Here is an 18,477-nt window from a genome sequence, read left to right as displayed (position 1 = left end):
CTTCTTATTTCATACATTTCCCACAAATATGGGGAGGACTCAAATAGCCCTACATAGATCTTGTGGCACCTGAGGTCTCGAGAGGGACCCTGGAACAGAGTCAAAACACAGAGCACGGTGGTGGTGAGTTCAAGGATGTTTATTAATCGTAGGAGAGAACAGAATTACGGGTCCGCTGCTGGCTCCGTGAGGTCTTCAGCGTGGTGGTAGACAAGACCGCTGAGAGCTCCGTGAGATCTTCAGGGTGGTGGTAGACGAGACCGCTGAGAGCTCCGTGAGATCTTCAGGGTGGTGGTAGTCAGGACGGCTGAGAGCTCCGTGAGATCTTCAGGGTTAAGGAAGACACGAGGGTCCAAGGGTTAATTCCTGACGCACAGAGGGAAAGACACGGGGGTTAGAATACAGGGTTCTAATACAGAGGAAGTTAACTGAGCCGAGAACGAATAACTACCACTGTAGTAACGAGGACGAACTGGCGATGACTCGCAGCACAGCCAGGGCAGATAAAGCCCGGAGTTGATTGGTGCAGGTGCGCCTGGAGAGCCGGGTCATCACCGGGATGTACAGCACCTGTGGAAAAGGAGAAACGAGAGGGGAGGGGCACTGGAGGCATAGAGGAACTGTGACAGATCTGTGTTTAATTTATTTCAAAGTAGCCCTAAACTTGCCTTATATTTTCTTCCCCTCTTCATAAGAGTTTGGTGTTTTCCTTTGTTGTAAGAGAAAAAAATAGCAATACAATGTCAACAGTTTTCATTATTCTCTTTCTATAATTTCATAAATGCAACAAACTATAGCTTAGTATAGTACAACTTTATATACAACTTTATTAGCTTTGCTATCAAATATATTTCGGGGCTCCAGACAAATTCAATTTGGGGGAAGAGGGGGCAAAATGGCTCTTTCGATGGTAAAGGTTGCCGATGGTCAACCCTCGCTACAAACCTCAGGCTAGGAAACCCAGCCAGCACTTTGAACCCTTTAAACATCAAGACACTACACTTGGGATTTACTGCAACAGTCATATTTTCCATGTGACATGATTGTCTGCCTTAAGGCAAATAGCCTGTATTTATAGAGCTCTATTCCAGTCTTTCCAACACGCTGTATAGAATAAGTTGCATTCACATATTCATGCACTCAGCAACTCTTTAGGCAAACCTTTCATGCAATTTGATACAAGATACATTTATTTATCCCAAAAACATGCACAGACACACTCATGCAATTGAGGGAAATTTTTCCTCTGCTTTTAACCCATCTGGTGCAGGACACACAGAGCAGTGGGCAGCCATGTACAGCGCCCGGGGAGCAGATGTTGGGGTGTAAGGTGACTTGCTCAGGGGCACTAGACAGGGTATGGAGAATCCTCTTGAATTTTTGGACAGATCCAAGTGTTGCCCATCCAGGTTCGTATTTTGTTGTTATTCCGTCTAGGTATGTTTTTTGTTGTTATTCCGTGGGTCGAACCAGAGACCTTCCAGTCTGATGTCTTTCCAATTTTCAGCCCATAGTCCAAGTTTTACTGCCACAAGTCTACCGCCTCTCCACAATTTGGGCTTCAGTATATTGCATAAGGACACAGTGGAATGCACAATTGAGGAGCCAGGAATCGAAGCACCAACCTTCTCTTCCCGCCTCAGCCACAGCAACCCCAGTAGAACTATAAAAGAGGCCTGATATAGTGTAATGTGTGGCTCTGTGTTTTTACATAACTTGGGATTTGGTTTAATGGACTCAAACCCTTCACCCACCTCTCCATCTGCATAGTGGTGAGTAGATAATGAGTGAAAAATACATTTTATGGCTATAAATGTCCATCCTCGAATAGCCACAAGCATCTTGTTTTAGTTTGCTCAGTGCTTTTTTACTGAGATAATTTCTAACTTAAGGTTCTGAAGGTGCTGGTGTGCAGGTGACCTCTGTTCCAGCCTCTCTGGCTCCCTACAGTCTGTCGTTTTCTGTCCGAGTGTCGTCTCCTCGTCCAATCTCCAAAGTCGAGTCCAGCTGCTCTCTGGAGCCTCTCCATTACGTCAACACAGAGCAGACCCAGGCCACAGTAGGTAGACTGCTCACTTCTCCACTGTGTGTGGTTGTTCCTCAGCACTGAGAGCTACACATATAACTGAGTGTGCTTTGTGAACTGCAGGTCAAGTTGGCTGCAGGACACAAGTTTGACAGAGATGTTGAGCTGCTGATTTTTTTAAAGAGATGCTCACAAGCCCACTGCTGTGGTGGAGGCAGGACAGCCATCTGCCAAACAGGGTGAGCCAAAACGAGTCAGTTTGTTACTTTGCACAATATTAAAGGCAATCATCTTCTTAGTCCAACTGAGTTACACGTGTTGGAATAAATGATGTTTCAGGGAGTCTGATGGGCGATCCAGTACTGATGCTGAGCCTGTACCCTGAGTTCCCTCAGTCTGTGATGTCTTCACTCACCTCACGTGGAGAGTTTATCCTCCTACTGGATCGATCTGGGAGTATGGGTTGTCCAACGAGTAATGGCAAGCAGCAAGAAACTCGAATTGCCAGTGCCAGGGTATTCAGCGAGTGTAAACTCTGTCATTAAACTTTTCATAGTGTCTCACACACAGTTACCTTCAACTTCTTGTGTCTGCTTCTCTCAGGATACTCTACTGCTCCGGTTGAAGAGCTTACCAATGGGTTGCTTCTTCAACATCTACAGTTTCGACCTGGACAAGTAACACACACACACACACACACACACACACACACACACAAATAAAAACAATTTCAATCATATAAATGAAAAAACTATTTCTGTATTTCTCTGTTTGATCCAGCCTATACTGGCAATTTCAAGACAGATGTTGTAGATCTGATGATCACACTGCTTTAACCAATCCGCTGTACACTGAGTTAACCTTGCCCTAATAATGATCATATTGACAAATAAATACAAAAAAGATTTAAAGTTAAAGGGCACATATTATGCCCATTTTACCACAGTTGATATGGTTCCTTGGGGACTTAATGAAATGTCTGTAACATATTTTGCCCCCCCCCCCCGCATATAACATACCGATCGTCAGGGCGGAGGCCCCCGGGACACTAAACACTTGCCGCAGTGTCAGCCCGGGCTCCAGCGTTGAGCCGGGCTGTTTCTCCCTGAAGCCGGTGAGATGATGGTGGGGGGTTATCCAAGGCAATGTAGTGAGACTCCCTATGGTGGCAAATTACGTATTTTGCAGCCGTAATCCCATTGGATGCACTCCAGAGTATAGTTTCTGACATAGAGGAACCACAAAAAATCGCGGGAGTTGTTTTTTTCCAGAGTTTTTGGGACGGTAGACATGCCAGATACCCAAAATAACATGCAGAAGCACTACAAAAGTGGAATTTTCGTAATATGGGCCCTTTAAAGTAAATCAATTCACTTCTTCAGAAATACAGAAATTGCCTTTTTATCCCAAACAGTATTATATATTCATTTTTTTGTGTAATTATTTTTTATCAACAATTTTTACACCTCCTCTGGAGAAAGTACGGAGGATCTGCAGAGTTCAGTGCATGAGGGCTGAGGAATGACCTAAGGAAGAACATGTTACATTTTGGTGCTGATACAGATCAGGGAGTGGATCCAAAAATACTTTTTCACTTTCATTAACAATAAGAGGCATTTTTCAACACTTTCTCAAATTTCCCAGAGAGTAATTCATGGATCTTGATTGAAAAAAAAACATATGAAAACCTCAATTATTAAATTATGTAGCTATGGGATGAATGGATAGATATTCGTATACTCCTTTCTTAATTCTCAATTCAGGCTCAATCAAAGCAGCCACCCAGAGACCCTTTAATGCAGCTGGTCTCCCTGCAGAAGGCGTCTGGCTGCTGGCTGCTTGATCCGGCTCTGGCTGCTGCTGTGGGAAAGACCAGCGAGGAGGTGGAGCACACAAAGCCTTCAGCTGTGAGTTACTGTCAAAAATAATAACACAAATTAATAATGGGTTGTTTTAAAATAATGCAGTGATATTATATCGTGACCACCCGTCTGCAAAGAGACATTTAACTCTATACATCTAAACCTCTTATCATGATGTTGCATTAAGTTGTTCAGAAACAGCCTGATGGTCCCTGATGGCCTTATTTTCCCATTTGAAACTCTCATGTATGTTTGATCTTTTGGTTTTTCTCTCTTCTGTTGTAGCTTTTCTGTATGATTTTCTTTTGGATTTGCTGAAATAGGTGAACCAGGAAGTGTGGGCCACCATTCTTGCTCTGATCTGGCTTCATGGCTTCAAGATGGATGCTAAGCCAGAGTGGGAGCTTCTGGCTACGAAGGCTGTGTCGTGGCTCCGTGCTCAGAATGGTAACAGTCATAATATTAAGAGCTGATATGTTGTTTTTAACAATATATACCGGATAACATCAGCTTCTGATGATTAGTATTGTGTTTTTCTTTGTATTGTTTTCCAGTACCATCAGAGGGCGTGGAAGCTGGAAACACACTGTTGGGTTGCCATGTGCAGAAAGACGCCATGGGGCTCTGAGTAATCGTTTAGGTGCACATTTTAGAGCATTTATTTTGTCTCACTTTAACCCAACAATAAAGTCCTATATCATGTTTACCATTTTCATTTGATGCTCTGTTTCACTTTAATGTGGCTGAGGGGTAGGGTGGTCGTCCTCCAACCAGAAGGTCGGCAGTTCAATCCTCAAGCTTCCCCATCTGCATGCCAAAGTGTCCTTGGTCAAGATACTGAACCCCTGAAATCGCCTCTCGTAGATGTTGATGCACAAATTGTAAGTCGCTTTGGATAAAAGCGTCAGCTAAATTTAATGTAATGAATGTTACCCCTGCCATGGATGTTATAATTTCACCCCTGTCTGTTGGTTTGTTTGTTTGTAAGAATATTGTGCAAAAACTACTGGAAATATTTCAACCAAACCTGGCAGAAGCATATGGTATGTGTCATTGAAGAACCCATTAAATGTTGGTGTGGATCCAGGACTTTTTTTCTCTTTCTTTACCATTACATTGACTTTGCATTTTTCGTTTTTTTACATCTGCTCAGTGATCAGCTGCGTCATTAGCATACAGACACAAAGATACAGAAATAAATAAATGTGGAAATTAATAAACTATACTTATTTATACGTTTCTGTTTTAATTACTTATTTATTTATGTATTTATTCATACATTCATTTACACTTAAGTCATGTATCGTCCTCCATACTATTTGTGTGGCTCTCACTCAGATATGTGTTCACACAAACAGCCACTGTTGAAAAGGCCGGAGGCTCTCCAGAGTTCGGCATAACAGAGATGGGCATCCCAATCGGAAAACGTGTTCATTACTATCCTCCACCACTAGGTAGTAGTGGCGTGCATGTGTGAGGTTGAGAAACAGAAAGTGAAATGCTGCCATGTCACTGACTGGTCTGTCCTGATAAGGCACAGACATAGCATTCTCATACTGGGCTTGTGCAACAGAGCTCACATATCAACCTCAAGCTCCGCCCGTCCTGTTCTCTCTACCGATAAAATCGAACAAACTAGCAGGCGTGACGGGAACTTTTCTCGCAGTGTTTACAGGACAGGCTCTTCCACGTTTCACCCTGTTGTGTCTGCACCAGGTCTGCACATCTAACAACAACCTGCAGTAACAGCGTCCCACAGAGATAGAGGTAAGCTGCTTCTTCTTCTCTGGAATTATATATGTAGGACAAAATGACGCACCAGAAGTTTCCACCAGACACACTGGAAATAACGTTGTTTAACGTCCCACTGGCGCTGGAGACGAATCTCAGTGGTGAAATACATCGCTGCAATGTGGATAAAAAATATGGCGTCCACAAAAACCTGCTGCCTTCTTCAGTTTCTTTAACGATCCGTAATTTCCCATCAGACTGATGCGGTGCGTTCATGTTTCTGTGACTGCGCCACCTAACGTAACCAAACTGGACAAGGTGGGTGTGATCATAGACTGTATGCGTGTGATGCGATGGACGATGCACAAAGTATAATTGTGAATTCAGTTGTATTTGTTTTACGTTGAAACAGTTACAGGATCTTAACGTGCGCATCAAAGTTATTGTAGCTGACCGTAGTGTGAGTAGACGCGTATATTAATAAGTTAGATCCGTCCTTTTTTACCAGGAAGAGCCCCTATGTTGCGCAATCCAAACCCAACGAAATCCATTTAAAAGAAGTGGCAATTCAATCCTTGTCATTGCACTTAATTCAAAGTCTAAAACGAAGTAATACAGGTTTATTTTGACGAAACTAGATTATTGCTGAAACTGAGGGAAACCAACCCAGGATGGTTTTAGTATGTTTTATTCAGTTTTTTAAGTTTGGACTCCTGTAAAAAAACATGATGCCTCCATAGATACGATCGCTCCTCATGAAAATATTAAGTATTCAAATATATAGGGCCCATTCAAGGGTAAAGAAAACAAAAATTCGTACACTTTAGATTATTACACATTAGTGAATCTTACACACTGTCCCTACCAAGGGATACTTCACCCAAAAATGAAAAGCACTCATTATCTACCCACCACAACGCCGATGGAGGGGTGGCTGAAGAGTTTGAGTCCACAAAACACTTCTGGAGTCTCAGGGCTAAACTTTGTTGGAGCAGACCCAATTCAATTGAAGTCAATGGTAAGTCCTCTCAATACATAATAAAACAACAGAAAACCATAACTTGCCCCCATACTGCTCCTGTGATGTCATCTTATTGAATAAACCCAGGCATTCATATTCCACTCCAAACAAAGTCATTAAAATGTGTTTTAAGCCTAAATGTTCTCTGATATCTTCCGACGAGATGCATTCAGGGACCATCTGACCTTTAGGCCTAAGACACAATGTTAATGACCTTGTTTCAAGTTGAATATGAATGTCGGGGCTTATGGACACTTGGACAAAACCACACGAGAAATATGGAGGCATGTTGTGTTTTTTATGTTGTCTTATTAAGTCTGAAGATAGGTCCCTAATCAGTTACACTTTTTACCCCTGAAATCCTAAAGACCCCCCCCCCCCCATCGCAATAGGGGTGAGTAGATACTGAGTGAATTTTAATTTCTGTGTGACCAATCCCTTTTAAGTGCTACCTATATTTCTGTTAAAGCAGAAATGTTCATGTTCACTATTTCAGTAAAGAGGAAGAAGTCAGTTGTTCTATTGAAAAGCAGTTGAGGAAATACGTTAGAACAGTAGTAGGTAGTCCTGGTACACCTTTAAGTGGCCCAAATAGTCCGTGGTAGAACAACAACTCAAATATTGGAACATGAGTTGCTGACATTGTCACATTTAGACCCATTAACAATTACCATTATTTTACAATACATTTTTGCAAAACATTTCACATTGTAAGGTGGAGACCTTACAATCTTATAGACAAACCCAACAGATCACAAAAAACACAGTGACTGTGGAGAGAAAAAAGTGAACTAGTTGAACAAGATTTGGTGAGGGCGGCAATGTGCCTCAAGCGGTTGGGCAAGAGAAGAAAAATGGGGAAGAGAGAGGGGGGGGCGGCGACGACGACACCACAAGAAAGAGACACAAGAGAGAGTCCTAATAACAGTGGTTGTTATAATGAAAATCATAATAGGAATACTCATAGATTTAACAATGGTATCAATAATAACAGCATCAAGTATTATTTCAGTCTAGTAATGTGAGAAAAATACATGTGGGCCAGAGAAAGGCGTGAACTCATCAGTAGATGATGGGAGTTCCCCCAGGAGTCTACGCATGTAGCAGCATGACTAAGGGATGGTTCATTCAGCTTTAAATAGTAGCTTCTAATGTGACCTTTTCAAATGTTTTCATTTTGTCTATTACAAACTGCATTTCCATCTCTCACAAGGGCCCTACACCACTTTTAGCCAATAAAGATATTCTTATTATTAACATTCCTTTTCAAAATAGTTTATATCCCTTTTACACCTGATACTTTTAAGACAGGAATTTAGACACAGGAAACTGATTTGCATATGTTTCCTTTGAAGATAAAGCAGACGGAAATCAGGTTCTTGGACAGTCAATAAGTAATAGAAAGATCATAACATTTTTAAGACATGTATAGAAAAAGTTACTTTTCATTTACAAAATAGTTTTCCACCAAACCTTTCCCTTTCCCACTACTTTTTAATGTAGACTTGATGCATCAAGGAGACCAGAAGGTGCAACAGTGTACCAACACAAACAGAATAACATGAGCAAATGTCACCCCCAAGTCTGAAGATGTCTCCCACAGCATCCCCATACTGTATATCTCCCTCTGCTTGCATCACCATTCCAACTGCACATCCATGAAAGGCTAGAACTGCTGTCACTCTCTATGTTACATGTCGTTGTTCGCATCCTATTGGATAGTTAAGTCTAAAATATGCATTCCTAAATCACATCGTGTCATTACGTCTTGTAACTGGTAAAACACGCAAAAGAGTCAAAGTTGTTGTGTCTCTCTGTCTGGCACATCTTAGTTAAATATGAAAGTCCCTTAAAGTGGATACTACAATGTACTGTTGGTACTGCTGAATACCTGCAATGCAAAATAACAGTCATTAACACTCATCCCTACAACAGTAAGTCCTTAAATGTGTTGTTGATTGTTTCACAGGTAAAATGGAATGCTGTGGACTACTTACTGCCCAGAAGGAACCAGGTACAGAGCTGTTAGAAAAAAAGTCACAACATTAATGTAATGTAATGGGGTCAGATAATATAATCCTGTCCTTAACTTGATTAGACAGACGCTTGTTTAATGTGGCTATAAATTTAAGAATAGAATAGAGTACAGCGAATACAGAATACACAACAGTTCTAACATCATCTTAATATTGTTTTTGTTTCTCGCTCAGTTCCCCTGAAGAGCATTGAGGTGGAGCTGGAGGTGAGGGACCATGTGGCGACAGTGGTCTCCACTCTGAACTACGAGAACAAGGAGGACAAACCTCTGGAGGCTGTTTTCGTCTTCCCTCTGCCTGGAGACGCTGCTGTCTGTCACTTCAGTGCTCAGATTGGACAGACAAAGATTGTAGCTGAGGTGAAGGAGAAACAGAAGGTGAGCTGGACAGTGGCGTCTCCCTCAGTGTGATGGATCCTAAAGAACCAGTAAAACAGTGAGTGTAGCTCACTTGTGTTGTGTCTGTGTCTTCAGGCTCGTGAGGATTATGATGATGCGCTGAGCTCCGGTCAGCAGGCCTTCCTGTTTGAGGAGAGCGAGCAGAGTCCAGATATATTCACTCTGAGTGTGGGCAGTCTGCCTCCAGGAGAGAGCGCCTCCGTCAGGCTGGAGTACGTCACTGAGCTGGCTGTGCAGGCGGATGACGGGCTGAGGTTTTGTCTGCCTGCTGTGCTCAACCCTCGCTACGAACCTCAGGGTAGGAAACCCAGCCAGCACTTTTGGTTTGATGCACACCAAACTGTGTCTTGTCCGTCACTAGGGTAGCGTAAAGTCCCAAGTGCGCAGTGTAAGCATCACCGAAAATGTAACACACTCAAACAAGCGAACTGGTTATTAAATGAGCTCATTGTAATTAATGCTTCCTTTTCATTACTCCCCACAAAATTGGTCTTCTATATAAACTATTTTCAATGTCTGTAGCTGAGTCAGACCACTGGTGAGGTCAGACAAAATGGTTCACAGCAGTATAGATTATAAAGGTTCAAAGCCTGAGGAAAGAAGCTGCTCTATAGTCTGCAGCATTGCTTGTTAGATTGCGGCAGTAGACATACATAACATTTAATGTTAACCTTGCAACCAAAAAAAAACTTCTGAGTGGATTACAATGAAATTAGTGGCAGAATGTGGTATTGTTGATCAAGAACAATATTGATCGGGATCAATTTTTTTCTTCACTTTCTTTTACATTGCGAAACAGGGCCCTTTTTTTTTTTCATTGATTTCACAGAGAATACTTTCTTGAGTCAGTATAATTTGTCGCGATCTAAATACAAATTTGATTGTTGGGCCTCAGATGTAAGCACTCTTCTGAGTGTAATATAATAATAATAATAATAATAATAATAATAATAATAATAACTAGTCAGGCTTTACCCTTCCTTTACCTGCAAATCCTGATATTGAAATCCTAATAAATGACCGGTGAAGTGACTTGTGACCTGTTAGAGGTGGAGAACCAATCAAACCTGACATCTGTCATGTATTTTTCAATGTATTTATCTTTATTTACAATATAATTGTCTAATTTGAAGCTGAGGAGGTCACACATCAGTTTAAAAATCAGTGCTTTAGCACAATGAAAGGAGCCAATTGAGATACTCTTGGCATCTGATCTCCTAAATAAGAGGAGACCCAGCGGCAGACCAAGAACATGCTGGAGTGTTTACACCATCTTGCCTGGGAACACCTCAGGATCAGAGGATCTGAAGAAAGCAGCAGGGAGAAGGATATCTACCTTTTCTCTCTTTTCCTGTGTTGTATACAGGTTCTGAAGGTGCTGGTGTGCAGGTGACCTCTGTTCCAGCCTCTCTGGTTCCCTACAGTCTGTCGTTTTCTGTCCGAGTGTCATCTCCTCGTCCAATCTCCAAAGTCGAGTCCAGCTGCTCTCTGGAGCCTCTCCAGTACGTCAACACAGAGCAGACCCAGGCCACTGTAGGTAGACTGCTCACATGTCCACTGTGTGTGGTTGTTTCTCAGCACTGAGAAACACATATAACTGAGTGTGCTTTGTGAACTGCAGGTCAAGTTGGCTGCAGGACACAAGTTTGACAGAGATGTTGAGCTGCTGATTTATTACAGAGATGCTCACAAGCCCACTGCTGTGGTGGAGGCAGGACAGCCGTCTGCCAAACCAGGTGAGTGAAAACGAGTCAGTTTGTTACTTTGCACAATATTAAAGTCGATCATCTTCTTAGTCCAACTTACTTACACGTGTTGGAATAAATGATGTTTCAGGGAGTCTGATGGGCGATCCAGTCCTGATGCTGAGCCTGTACCCTGAGTTCCCCCAGTCTGTGATGTCTTCTCTTGCCTCACGTGGAGAGTTTGTGCTCCTACTGGATCGATCTGGGAGTATGGATTGTCCAACGAGTAATGACAAGCAGCAAGAAACTCGAATTGCCAGTGCCAGGGTAGTCAGCGAGTGTAAACTCTGTCATTAAACTTTTCCTAGTGTATCACACACAGTTACCTTCACCATCTTGTTTCTGCTTCCCTCAGGATACTCTACTGCTCCTGTTGAAGAGCTTGCCAATGGGTTGCTACTTCAACATCTACAGTTTCGGCTCCAGCTTTGAACACATCTTCCCGTAAGTCACTCCCTCAAGTCCATTCAACAGATCTCCTCCTGTCCTTGTTGTTAATGCTTGTTCATGCACGTGTGCGATGGCAGAAAGAGTGTGGAGTACAGTGAGAAGAACTTAGAAGAGGCTCTGAAGAAAGTCGAAGCGATGCAGGCGAATCTGGGAGGAACAGAGATCCTTGAACCCATCAAACACATTTACAGCCAGCCCTGCATTCCTAATCAACCTAGACAAGTAATACACACACACACACACACACACACACACACACACACACACACACACACACACACACACATACACAGACACACAAACACAGTAGGCAAAAGTTGTACGAGAATCAATGCTATCATCACTATCAGAGTCAACACACTCTCTGTTTATGTGACAGAACTAAAACTCTTAAAATTGGCTCACTCCCTCTCCAGCATTAGAGTCAGGTACAGCTTTCAGGCTGTGACTTGCTCAAAAGGAAAGTTCCAACATTTCCTGGTCCAGAACAATCGGTGCTATGCAAGTTCATGCTTAAAAAGAGCTCGCTCGAAGAAAGAAATGAACTAGTTCACCTTCACAGTTTACACTTTTGAACTAAGCTGAGAGTCCCAAAAATAGAGTAGTTCAAGCACATCTTCTGTTGTTTTTTTTTTTACCTCTTAGCCTTAAATCCCAGTGGACATTAAAGACATTGAAGAGGTTACCTAAAGGATATAAAGTTTTCTCATTATGGACATGCTGCACCTTATTTGAAAAAGTAAAAGCTCGGCTAAATGCACATAAGCAACTCAACTGATGGTCCCTGCTAACTTTGCCCTGCCTCACTCTGTTAGAATAGAATGTGAAACAGAACACGTTCAGATGCTGTGCTATGGATGACTCTAGGTTTTGGGCTACAACTGCATCATTTCATAGAGGATACTCACTCTAAAAGTTTAAAACTTTGTCAGGCAGAAATTATATCAATCATTTTACAATGCCATTAAGGTTAGCATCGCTCAGTCGTGCAAGAGTGACGTGTGTGCAGTGATACTGGATAGTGTCACTGACCTATTCAGAGAAAACAATGGAATTGAAACTACAGATTAGGATTAAATCGCCTGTATTTATATATCACTTATTTTAGTATTATTACACTACAGTTCTTCTCGCACACATTCATACAGTGCATCTACGTGCAGCTATGTCCAAGAACAGTCTTGAGCATGTTGCAATGGTGTGTGTGAAACTCATAGTTACCACACCTTTCTCATTATTCTTACTTAGCTTGATGTAACTGGGTGTGCTGGTATGTAACTCCTGTGTAACTCCTTCCCAGCTTTTTGTCTTCACTGACGGAGAAGTTTTCAACACGAAAGAAGTGATTGATCTGGTGAAGAAGTATTCAGGTTCCCACAGGTGAAAACACAGAGTTCTGCTCACAGTGTGTCCCATGTTGTAATGCAGTCTGTGTTAAACACTTAACTACTGTGTTGTAGGTGTTTCTCTTTTGGGATCGGGGATGGGGCCAGCTCTGCTCTTATCAATGGGTTGGCCAAGGAAGGAGGAGGTCACGCTCAGTTCATCACAGGGGCTGATAGGATGCAACCTAAAGTAAGAAAAATGCCACAGGCGGAAAGGTTTAATACAAATCTACTTTTACTAAAGTCATTCTTATTTCTTTATTCTTTATATTTTCCTCTTACCAGGTGATGCAGTCTCTGAGATTTGCTCTCCAGCCAGCAGTGGAGGACATCTCAGTCACGTGGGATTTACCAAAGGGAGTGTCTGTCACTGTTCTCTCCCCAACAATCACAACCATTTTCCAGGGTCAGCGCTCACTGATTTATGCGCAGCTCAGTGGACAGGTAGGAGCAGCAGAGTGAAAAGGTCGTCTTTTTCTGCAGGCGTCGAGCCCAAACGTCTTAGAATCCTGACAAAATATCAGTTGTATGGCCAGAGCATTAACATCTCATGCTGTTACAATTTAAACCAAATCACCATTGAATCAAAATAAATAATTTAAGAATTCAGTCAAGAATTTTACCACAATACACACTGAATCTGTTTCCTCCCTATTCCATACATAATTGATAATTACGCACACTTATATCATACTGCTATCTCATGCTTATATATCATGTAAAATAATTATGAATAGTGATTTTAAGGATGTTATGTAAGGACACTTTCATGGTCTTTCATGGTCAGGTGTAGGGAAAAAAAGAATATTAAGTTGCATTTTTATAAAGTAATTATGAAGATGGGATGTTTTGTGATGTTTTCTCAGAGTTCAAAGGCAGCAGAGGGCGGTGTGACGGTGAAGTACAGCCTGGCAGGTTGTCCCTCTGAGAACAAGCTAGACTTCTCTCTCAAACCTGCTGAGGACACTGGGTAAAAAAAGCAGCATCACTTTGAATCACATGTTGACGTTACTGTGCAATCACATGTATCCAATGGTGGGGTCAGGGGGGAACTGGGCCCTATCGTGCCCCTATCCTGCCATGTGACTTAACAAACTAGTTGCCCACTAACAATACAAACAAATAAATATAGATTTGACTATATGATGAATAATGGTCAAAAACCATAGAGCTAACAGAAAACAATGAATGTCCTAAATGTGCAGCTTGTATTTATAGATAAATAAAGTAAGCTTCAGTCATTCCACAACTCTCTGTGCGGACCCGTTCACACCCGAGAGAGAACTAACAATTCGGAGTCTAACCCAACACACTTTCTGTTTTTGTGGGACCAAACCTGACCTAAGTCTGATGTTTTCCCTGGGTATCCACACTCCTCTCTCTCCTCTTTCTTTTCTGCAGATTAACAGTCCACCGGCTAGGTGCTCGATGTCTGATTCGTTCCCTGGAGATGGAAGAAAGAGATGGCGAGGGACAGCATGATGAGGGGGTGAAGGGGAAGGTGGTGGAGCTCAGTGTCCAATCAGGAGTGAGCAGTTCCTTCACAGCCTTCATTGCTGTCAACAAAGGCAACTATGAGCCGATTCAAGGACCTCTGATGCGCAGAGCTATACCAACACCACGTGAGTGTCTTTTTCAAGGAGCCATGTTTAAGACCCTAAAATGTATGTGTGACAGACGAGTGTGGCTGGTGAAAAAGGAAAACTTATACAATATATTATTCAGCACATGTCATGTTACTTGAATTTGCCTCAAACCTTCAGGATTTTTATGTATGTTGATCTTTATGTAATAACTGCCACTGTTTTTGTCTCAGGGATGTATTCGATGGCACCCATGGCCATGAGTTGCTGTTTAATGTCTGCACCTGCTTATATGTCCTTTGGTGAGTATGAGATTCAAGGGGTCAGTGAACACACAGTGGTGTCATTCTACATCTACTGAGCACAAATATACATGTCCATCACTTGATATTTCATGTTCAGGCATTCACCGAGGAGAAAACCACTGACATGTATTGTATCAGGAAACATTATATTTTGTATGCACATTAGTTGGCAACAGCTTATGTGCCTTACTTAAAACATATATTCTTCCCAAATTATCTACACATAAGTCTGATATGTTGTATCTTAGTAACTAGACTGATATTTAACTCAAGGCTGGTTAGGTCCTACAGCTCATAGAACTAGTAAGTTAACCACAACTGGGCTCTAACAAATTGTTTTTCTCTTAAAACCATGAAATGCTTTTTGCTATTATATCAGTTAATTTCTCCTTAAACAAAGCAGACTGTGGCCAGACTCTCCAAAGTGCAGAGTTCGAAGAATGTGGTGACATCTGCCTTGACGAAGGTATCCGCACACACTGACTTAACAAAATATATTGATTCTATTTATAAAGACTGATGATCATTCAAAGACTAAGTAGTCATTGGTGGGTGTTTTCAGACTACTACTGTTTAGCGTAGTTTCTTTTGAAATTGGAAATGCACCAGTAACTACTGTATGTCTTTGCAAGTTTAAATGTGCCTGTCATGGCATGGTTACAAATAAAGATATATTTGATGATGTCAGAGATGATATCAGTTTATGTGCAACAGAGAACATCTTGCACTTGTAGTGTTTTTGCACTGTACATATTGATCTTTCTAGCTTCCACAGTCATATTCTCTTTTTTTTTATGTAAAAACTGTTGGTAGAAGAGGAACAACATTTTTTTTTTATTGTGCGCTTTTACATGAGATAATGAAAGTAAAGGATATCTTGAATCTTGAATTTACTTTGTGCCGATGTTATCAGGTTAGAGCAGCATGAGCTGTGCTCCTCTTCTAAAGAGTTGGGGTCTTGCCTACTTTCTCAAAAAGTTATTATGTGTCACAAACATAAAAATTTGCAACACACTCTGCGCCCGTTTCAAAGTAAGAGCACTCTAACTCTTTACTGTTGATGGAATCCATTCATTAGGATTAACATCCTAATAACGTTTTTTAGTTGTTATTGTAGGATTGGAAGATGCTCAGCTTCATACTGAAGGGTTCTGCTATTTAGTTGAGAACATAGGTTTCCTTTTATTCAAGGAAAAACAGTTGTCACAGAAGAACAGACAGGCAAGCCATGGATAGATAGGTGGAAAGACAGACATATAGATAGATTTGCTCATTTAGTGTACTAAATACTCACAGTTTGGACCATATTAGTATCCTTAGTTTAGCCAGTAGGTTTTTATTAGAGTAAATACCATAGTTTTATTCCTACCCTCAGACTTCAATGACGAAGTCACTGAACCAAAACAGCAGCCACCCAGAGACCCTTTGCTGCAGCTGGTCTCCCTGCAGAAGGCGTCTGGCTGCTGGGTGCTTGATCCGGCTCTGGCTGCTGCTGTGGGAAAGACCAGCGAGGAGGTGGAGAACACAAAGCCTTCAGCTGTGAGTCGTAATACTAAGTTATTGATTTGTTTAATTTTGAAACAGATTTCTTCATGTGGTTTTTCGTGATGCCACTTTGTTAAAAAGCAGATAGGATCAAGCAAAACATAAAAATGATATCAAGCATAAGAAAATGTTGGATTCTCTCTTGCTAAAACATATATATCTTATGAGTCAAGCTATGAAACAGCAGTGGAAATGAGTCAGCAGGAGAACGAGCTGATTTACAATGTAATAGGAATGTGACAGAGCTGCTGTGTTCTTAAGGAGCTGCACATATGAGAATGAAAGTGATGGTAGGACTGCTCAGCATAACCACATTCAGAAACTAAGTATGATGCCCTCTTGTGGTCATTTTAACCACAAGAGGGCAGAAATTTCCAACCTGTGTAGTTTGATTAAGTTTTATTTTGGGCCAGGGCTTAGATATTAGATGCTAATGTTTTTAAGTAATATAGAGAGTAATAAATACTTTTTTGTAGGATTTTGAACTTATCTCTAGTGATGTTTAAAATGCTTGCATACTGTTGTATTATTACCATTTAATCCAATTTCCCCTGAAAATCTCTTCCTTTATTTTAATTTTGTGTAAATTAGGTGAACCAGGAAGTGTGGGCCACCATTCTGGCTTTGATCTGGCTTCATGGATTTAAGATGGATGCTCAGGAAGAGTGGGAGCTTCTGGCTATGAAGGCTGTGTCCTGGCTCCGTGCTCAGAACGGTAACAATCAATAAATAATAGTTAGATTAAATAATAAATCAAGTTTAAACAATGTGTGAGGGTTTATAGCCTGTCAGCCATTGTGTACCATATGTGACTGACTTACGTGATGTGTTTTTTGTTGTGTTTATTTCCAGCACCAAGTGTGGCAGAGTGTGTGGTAGCTGCAAACACACTATTGGGTTTCAGTGTGCAGACAGACGTCCTGGGGCTCTGAGGATTTCATTAAACTGCCTTCCTTTTCTTCTTCTGGATTAAAAGCAATGACCATAGACATATACTGTATACGTAGAGGCCGCATTGGCCAACTGGCTCATACCAGCGTCGCGACCATTTTGGACTGGGAAAGATTGGCCTGTAAACACACGAATGTAAGGGGGATATCCATTTGTTGATATAAAAATTACTTTTACATTTTAATTTCAACTGATGTCAACAATTTGTTTTCAAGGGTTTGTGATCTACGTGGGTTTTGTCTCCAGTTATTTAGAATCAATAGTTTGACTTGTAGTATAGGCAAGAATCAATATTTATTTGAATATGGACTAAAATCTTGGGTTGAATGTAAATGTTTTGGTTCCTTTTCTTCTTAAAAATATTGGATGAAAATCAGCATATACCTACCTACCACTTCCACAGATGTCTGTCTGTCTATCTGACTGTCTGTCTGAGGGATGCATATCTCTAGAACCGTTCATCTCATCGGCTTCCCTCATCTATGTCAGCGGACAGCAGCAGTTTCAATTTCCCTCCAAACAGATCATTTTGATAATTTGATAATTACTTTTTCACAATATTGGACTGACACAGATGTTCCCGGGTGTTGTTGGTGCTGATCTCCAGTTGGGCAACAACATTCATTTTCATAGAGACACTTTCTTTTCAGTTATTTTTCTACAAAGTCAAGGTTTGATTAATTGCAGCAATGCTTTATATCCATTGAAACAACAGAGCTTTAGTTTTGAAAATGTCAGTAATTCACATTATATTAAATTTAACGTGGACACACTCCTCTCTGTCTAGCAGTGATGCTATCCGAACAATTGACATTTTAATCGAGAATTTTTTGTTTATTTTCCACGTAGATCACAAAACTCATCAATACAAAAAGCAGCTCATTGAAATCAGCTGGAATTTCAACCTTATTGTGTTTTTTTCCCAGACAGACTGCGGCTGGTATGTGTTAACAGCGCAGTCTTGCCTGGTCCAATATGGCGGACGCATTGACATATAAAAGCAGCAGGCAAAAGTGCATTTCAAATGTATATGTCCACATAATCATGACTGGTATAAAGGTATATTTATAACCTTTACATTGTACATCATTTTTTGCACTATCCACTTCAGTTATAGTGTGTGCTTAATTGTATTCACACTATGCTTCATCTGATCCGAATTGACCATTTAACAAAACAAAGAATTGTTCATCTGTCCTTTTTTTAAATCAGAAACTCTCATACTGTATTATTAAAGTTGAATCTCACGGCCTGAAACTTGATTTCGATTATTTATGAATCATGCAACATTCCATATACAGTTTCATCATGGTAGACATATGCGCATTGCATTTCAAAATCCCTCTAAAGTCACACTCCTGCTCAAGTCTTCTAGATTTAATCCAGTGAATTTGTCTTATAAAGCAGACTCAGCCAATATATATGTCTGTGTATATATA

At 41.1% G+C, this 18,477-nt stretch overlaps 2 protein-coding genes and 1 long non-coding RNA gene across 4 annotated transcripts; 2 read left to right on the top strand and 1 right to left on the bottom strand.

Annotated features, from left to right (window-relative positions):
- Nucleotides 1-143: 143 nt before the first annotated feature.
- LOC133951611 (uncharacterized) lies at nucleotides 144-3,213 on the bottom strand. Its single transcript, XR_009920486.1, has 4 exons — nucleotides 3,046-3,213; nucleotides 2,601-2,695; nucleotides 452-709; nucleotides 144-366 (listed from the first exon to the last, which is right to left on the bottom strand). It is a non-coding gene; the product is annotated as an uncharacterized LOC133951611 (long non-coding RNA).
- On the top strand, nucleotides 2,403-5,015 carry LOC133951608 (von Willebrand factor A domain-containing protein 5A-like). Its single transcript, XM_062385650.1, has 5 exons — nucleotides 2,403-2,541; nucleotides 2,630-2,703; nucleotides 3,790-3,933; nucleotides 4,212-4,335; nucleotides 4,443-5,015. Exons 3-5 carry the CDS (start codon nucleotides 3,823-3,825, stop codon nucleotides 4,514-4,516), a joined length of 309 nt encoding a protein of 102 aa, XP_062241634.1. The 5' UTR covers nucleotides 2,403-2,541; nucleotides 2,630-2,703; nucleotides 3,790-3,822; the 3' UTR covers nucleotides 4,517-5,015.
- A 384-nt stretch (nucleotides 5,016-5,399) lies between these two features.
- Nucleotides 5,400-18,295, top strand: LOC133951607 (von Willebrand factor A domain-containing protein 5A-like). 2 transcript variants are annotated; one of them, XM_062385649.1, is made up of 20 exons: nucleotides 5,400-5,655; nucleotides 5,877-5,937; nucleotides 8,610-8,654; nucleotides 8,851-9,053; nucleotides 9,150-9,372; nucleotides 10,441-10,607; nucleotides 10,696-10,810; nucleotides 10,911-11,086; nucleotides 11,175-11,263; nucleotides 11,347-11,491; nucleotides 12,570-12,649; nucleotides 12,730-12,844; nucleotides 12,940-13,098; nucleotides 13,521-13,624; nucleotides 14,056-14,276; nucleotides 14,471-14,539; nucleotides 14,946-15,008; nucleotides 15,918-16,081; nucleotides 16,679-16,802; nucleotides 16,940-18,295. In XM_062385649.1, exons 3-20 carry the CDS (start codon nucleotides 8,615-8,617, stop codon nucleotides 17,017-17,019), a joined length of 2,337 nt encoding a protein of 778 aa, XP_062241633.1. In that variant the 5' UTR covers nucleotides 5,400-5,655; nucleotides 5,877-5,937; nucleotides 8,610-8,614; the 3' UTR covers nucleotides 17,020-18,295. The 2 variants fall into 2 exon arrangements, with proteins under 2 accessions (XP_062241633.1, XP_062241632.1); XM_062385648.1 differs by lacking the exon at nucleotides 5,877-5,937.
- The last annotated feature ends 182 nt before the right edge of the window (nucleotides 18,296-18,477 follow it).

Source organism: Platichthys flesus, chromosome 4, assembly GCF_949316205.1.
Source record: "Platichthys flesus chromosome 4, fPlaFle2.1, whole genome shotgun sequence".
Classification (NCBI taxonomy): domain Eukaryota; kingdom Metazoa; phylum Chordata; class Actinopteri; order Pleuronectiformes; family Pleuronectidae; genus Platichthys; species Platichthys flesus.
This window is presented reverse-complemented; position numbering and strand designations above follow the sequence as displayed.

Coding starts and splice junctions, on each gene's coding strand:
- LOC133951608 (XM_062385650.1), top strand. CDS start 3,823: ATGCAGCTGGTCTCCCTGCAGAAGGCGTCTGGCTGCTGGCTGCTTGAT. Junction 3,934..4,211: donor AGCACACAAAGCCTTCAGCT/GTGAGTTACTGT, acceptor TTGCTGAAATAG/GTGAACCAGGAAGTGTGGGC. Junction 4,336..4,442: donor GTGGCTCCGTGCTCAGAATG/GTAACAGTCATA, acceptor ATTGTTTTCCAG/TACCATCAGAGGGCGTGGAA.
- LOC133951607 (XM_062385648.1), top strand. CDS start 8,615: ATGGAATGCTGTGGACTACTTACTGCCCAGAAGGAACCAG. Junction 12,650..12,729: donor AAGTATTCAGGTTCCCACAG/GTGAAAACACAG, acceptor ACTGTGTTGTAG/GTGTTTCTCTTTTGGGATCG. Junction 12,845..12,939: donor CTGATAGGATGCAACCTAAA/GTAAGAAAAATG, acceptor TCCTCTTACCAG/GTGATGCAGTCTCTGAGATT.